Source organism: Elephantulus edwardii, unplaced genomic scaffold, assembly GCF_000299155.1.
Source record: "Elephantulus edwardii isolate Elephantulus edwardi_28Jun2011 unplaced genomic scaffold, EleEdw1.0 scaffold00184, whole genome shotgun sequence".
Classification (NCBI taxonomy): Eukaryota; Metazoa; Chordata; class Mammalia; order Macroscelidea; family Macroscelididae; genus Elephantulus; species Elephantulus edwardii.
In genome coordinates, this window is record NW_006399934.1 from 4,151,786 (window position 1) to 4,157,270 (window position 5,485).

At 40.3% G+C, this 5,485-nt stretch overlaps 1 protein-coding gene and 1 pseudogene across 1 annotated transcript; both read left to right on the top strand.

The window, feature by feature from the left end:
* The first annotated feature begins 767 nt into the window (after positions 1-767).
* LOC102843997 (cytochrome b-c1 complex subunit 10-like) lies at positions 768-938 on the top strand. Its single transcript, XM_006896233.1, has one exon. It carries the CDS (start codon positions 768-770, stop codon positions 936-938), a length of 171 nt encoding a protein of 56 aa, XP_006896295.1.
* Positions 939-2,974: 2,036 nt separating this feature from the next.
* Positions 2,975-3,942, top strand: LOC102877057 (annotated as a pseudogene).
* Positions 3,943-5,485: the final 1,543 nt, after the last annotated feature.

The following is a 5,485-nucleotide window of genomic DNA, read 5'->3' on the forward strand; positions in this document are numbered from 1 at the left end:
CTTCCACAGTGGTTGCACCATTTTACACTTCCACCAACAGTGAATAAGGGTTCCAATTTCTCCACAACCTCGCCAGCATTTGTTGCTTGCTGTTCTGTTATATTTTGCTATTCTGGTTGGAGTGAGATGATATCTCATAGTTGTTTTCATTGAAATTTTTTTTATTGTTGCACATTTTCTTCTCCCACCTCCCCCAGCCCTCCCTGCAATGCACTCCTTGTTTCAGATTGTTGTCATACATAAATTGTCTAATCATATATTGCTTTCAGACAATTCTTTACCTCTTGTGAGCTAATGTGATGCTAAAAGGTTTTAGTGCAGCTCTCAGTTTAGTACCTCTCTCCTGTCTCCTGCCAACTCTAAATCATTGCTCTGCATTATAGGAATGGCTGACATTTCTATAACTTTTCATATGACAACATTTAGACAAGTATCTTTAGAAAGCACCCTTAGATATCTGACTCAGCCTTCCAGCTCTCCCACCTTTAAACATTACCTGTTTCTTTTGAAAAGGGAAATTGAAATTCTTTTTCACCTTCCAATCTTTTAACTGTCTTCAGTTTTAGCAGTTGAGTATTTACCATGGATTGGAAACTAACAGTAAAAGAATACAAAGATCCTAAGTCATGCATGCAAACAATACAAATAAGGAAACTCAAATTCAGTCAATATACTCGTGCCTGTGCGCCTGCGCCCCGCTCCTGCGCTTGCGTACTGCGTCCAGGTCGTAGTGACAGGGTGACCCTGAGCGTGCTGCCGGCGTCATGATGCTGACCAAGTTCTTAGGCCCTCGTTACCGGGAGCTGGCCAAGTACTGGCTACCCACGGTGGGCATGTGGGGCGCTGTGGGCTCCGTGGGGCTGGTGTGGGCCACTGACTGGAGGCTGATCCTGGATTGGGTGCCCTACATCAATGGCAAGTTCAAGAAGGACGATTGATAGAGCTGCCCTCGGCCATCTCCTGTGGTATTTGGTGGTGCTGGCCGCTCCCACCTCAGTGCCCACATCTGGAATGGCCGGAGCCCTCAGATGGACATCGGGGAACCCCACAACGTGGCTTAAAGACTTTATGCTCCTCAAGTGGCTGTGATGTATTTCTGCACAGAGCATTAAATCACATCTGCAACTACAAAAAAAAAAAAAATTCAGTCAATATGAGCATGTACACCAGGCTTTGAGTTGAGGCTGGTGCTGCCAAGCTGATGACTGTGATCTCAACACAAATGAATAATTAGAATATAATGAAAGTATACTAGTAAATACAAACTGAACGAAGTCCAGGATAGACATATCAAACATATGCCTACATACTTCAAGGAAGAATAGTAAATAATTAAAAAGAAAGGTGATAAATAGTGCCTATCCAAAGTACTGAAGAAGAGTGATGTCAGTCTAGAGACTGAAGATGTGCCTGATCCAGGCCACGGTCTTTGCCGTTACTTGCTATGCATCAGAGAGCTGGAGTTGATGTCTTTGAGCTTTAGTGCTGGAGAAGAGTATTGAATATATCATGGACTGCTAAGAAAACAAGTTAGTTCTATAGAAGGTGAAACCAGGCTATTCCTTGGAGGCAAGGATTCTGAAGCTTCATCTGATATACATTGGGCATGTTGCAAGGAGGGACCATCCTTGGAGAGGGACGTCATGCTTGGGAGGGTAGAAGGCCAACGTAAGAGAGGAAGATCCTTGATGAGGTGGATTGATTCAGTGACTAGGTTAATGGGGGTAAGTATATCAGAGACTATAAGATTGGCACAAAATAGAGCAGGGTTTAGCACTGTTGTACAAGAGTTGCCATGAGTCTCAGGCGACTCAACGGCACATAACAATAGTGCAGTGGAGAAAGTGGTTCAGATATCTGATAAAAGTTAAATCATTAATTTTAATAACTAGCAAGGAACATGCAATCACAGATTTCAATGTTTAGTATTGTGTTAGATGCTATATATGTCATTTTTTTTTCCATCTAAAAATAAGTATACATTTTCTAGTAATATATGTACCTAAGATCAGTGTCACAAATTTAGTATCAGATAATATATACAGATTACATCTTTGCAGATGCAATAGTTCCTACTATTTGTTAGTATAAATTTCATTTGAGAAGATGTGTTGTTATGTGCTGTTGAGTTGCTTGCAACTGATACTCTATATTGCATCAAAATATAGTGACAGTTGTTATGTGCTGTCAGGTCTCCTCCAACCCAAGGTGGCCCTATGTACAGCAGCTCTGAAGCCTGCCTTGCCAACTCAAAGCAAAAGATAGAACAGAGTAACATTGCCCCATAGGGTTTACAACACTATGAATCTTCACAGAAGTAGACTCCTAGAAGCTGGTGCATTTAAACTTCTGACTTGGTTGGTGCTAAATTATGCTACAATCCCAAGGCATGTGGAACACCAGATTCTCTGCGGAAGAAGGATGGAAATCTCTCATGCAATTTGCTGCCTCTGAAAACCCACTGGAGGGTCAGCTATGGATTTGCTCTGACTCAATGGCAAACAAGTGCTTTAATTAGTATGCCACCAGTGCTTCTTGATATATCTATTTAGATGCCATAGTGTAAGCCATGATTAAGTTTCAAATGAGTTGTAGAAATAAAACTTCTTGTTCAAATGAAGGCAAAACCACAGTGGACTAAAAAGAATTTATACATTCAGGATTTGGCCTGTGAAGAACAAATAACTGCCATCTGCTTAACGATATTTGAAGCATGTGCCAAACTCTTATGTGATTAATATTTTAAAACTTGTCATGAAAGACAGATTTTCCACCCATATATTTACCATTTTATAGATAAGGGAATCAACACAGGGTTTAAGTTACTTTACCATGAGTTAACATCACATCTAAGAAAGTAGTGAAATTAGGATTCAAATCTTGCCCTCTCAAGCTCCAAAGCCCATGTTCTTAACTGTGAAAGGGCATCCTTGTGGCTTTAAATGTGGCCTCACAGTAAACAGATCAGACCAGGATGACACATAAAAAGTTGGTAGGTTTCTTTTCATCTGTTTCTGTTGGAGATCAAGAAGATTGCTATTCCCTGTTAGATGATCAAGATTTCAGTTCTTTTGATTTATTCTCCGAAGGGAGTGTCTGCAGTGATGTCTCTTCTTCTATTAGCACTTACCGGGACTGGTCAGATAGTGAGTTTGAATGGCAGTTACCAGGAAGTGATATTGCCAGTGGGAGTGATGTGCTTTCTGATGTCATACCCAGTATTCCAAGTTCACCCTGCCTGCTTCCAAAGAAGAAAAATAAACATCAGAATTGAGATGAACTTCCTTGGAGTGCCATGACAAATGATGAGCAGGTGGACTATATTGAGTATCTGAGTCATAAAGTCAGTACTGAGATGGGTCTTCAGGAGCAACTTGATATTATTAAAATCATTGATCCTTCTGCTCAAATCTCTCCTACAGACAGTGAGTTTATTATTGCACTTAACTGTTTCACAGATGAAAAACTGAAGCAGGTCAGAAACTATATCAAGGAGCATAGCCCTCGCCAACGGCCTGCAAGAGAGACCTGGAAGAGAAGCAACTTTAGCTGTGCAAGCACCAGTGGAATGAGTGGTGCCAGTGCCAGCAGCAGCAGTGCCAGCATGGTCAGTTCTGCAAGCAGCAGTGGGTTCAGTGTTGGAAACTCTGCTTCCACCTCCAGTGCCAACATAAGTCGAGCACACAGTGACAGCAACCTATCTGCAAGTGCAGCAGAATGGATTCGGGATTCAAAAAAGTGTTCCAAATAATAAAATACTTAAAAAAAAAAAAAGTGTTCCAAGCAGCGGAAGGTGGAGCAGAAGGCCTTACACAGGGGCAGCTTAAAGAGCAGAGGCAAGCTCGGAAGGAGAGGCTAAGTGGCCTCTTCCTTAATGAAGAGATGCTGTCCTTGAAAGTGACTGAGGAAGACCATGAAGCAGATGTGGATGTTTTGATGTAATAAGGGTTATCTGTGTTCTACCTAAGCATTAACCTTTTCATGACTCTGTTCCTTTCAACTTTGAACTTGTTGTTGATACTCTCTGTTCTTAGTAATGGAAGGAAGGCATGTGGAATCAAGAAGCATTTCTGAAGTTTTATTAAGAAACAGGGATTTTGGCACAGACCAGATGGGACACATAAGCTCCTCTGGACTCTAAGGATAGAGTTATGTAGGGTACACCTTGCTACCCTGGACTCTAGAGTGAAATGGTATGGGACACACATTTCCCTAGAGTCTCTGGGGATAGAACTAGTGGGACATGTATATGCCTTGGGGTACTTGAAGATGTGGTATTTAGTTCAACAGGACAAAGGCAACTTCCAAATAAAAGCTTACCTCCCAGTTAAGAAAGCCAAGGGACAAAAATTTTGCAAAGTTATACTTTCATACTGCATCACTTCAAACAAGGCTGTATAAAATTAGCAGTTTGTGTCCTTGGCCATTTCTTCCTTTTCAAACAGTTAAGAGCAGTACCCCCTCCCCCACAAATGGCTGCATTCCTTGTCAGTGAGTGGTAAAGCATCTGCCCAATGGGAAAGCATACCCCGGAGGAGGGAAAGGTAGCTGGATGCTCTGTGTGTCTTATGGGTCATGAAAGGGTTAAAATATTATATCTTTATTTGTTTACATGCATCTTGACCAAAATTTTGATTAGGGCTGTGCTGATGTGCCATTAGAAATTTAGATTTTTGGTTCTCAGCATGTAGTCTCTAGACCAACAGCACCAGGATCACCTGGGCAGTGATAAGAAATGCACACTAGCCACACCCTACAACTTGTGGGAGATGGACCCTGCCTGGTGATATAATAAGTGTTCCAGGTGATTCTGACATCCATTCTAGTTTAGGAACCACAATTTAGGAGAGTATTTTGACTATTTAAACTATTTTAAGCTTTATAGTACTTAGGTAAGCTTTTTCAAAGACCAGTCCTTTTCACAGTTTAGAACATTTTAAGGTACAACTGACAAGTAGTTTATGTCAGTATGGAGATCAGAATTTAGTTCCATATTAATGTTATAACTTACTCATATTGATATTAGTTTACCTTTTATCAAAGGCAATAACATAATTCTCAGTTCTTAATGGAAACCTGGTTTTGAAATGGGGAATATGGATTGCTGTTTACAATAGTGCCTTCATTAGGTTAAGTTCTATGTTTAGTCATTATTAACTCAAAAGTGTAATAATAGGCCTGACTATATTTTTCTGTTAAATTTGTTTTGTTTTTCATTTTATGTACATTCAAAATACTTTCTGTAAGTGATGACTACTGAGGAAATCATGTTGCTAGTTGTGGAGATTTAGATATGATGCTATGTGGTTAATATACAGTGGAGAAAGCAATTAGTCAAAACAAACTGTTCTCCTTTTCCAGGGCTTTCTGAGATTTTAGGTTGTCAAACTATCCCAAAGGCAGATTTTTTCTTAATTTATTTTTATTAGCTGTTTTTGTCAACATAGCTCTAGAACTTTTAAATATTTGGCACAGTAGCTTCTGG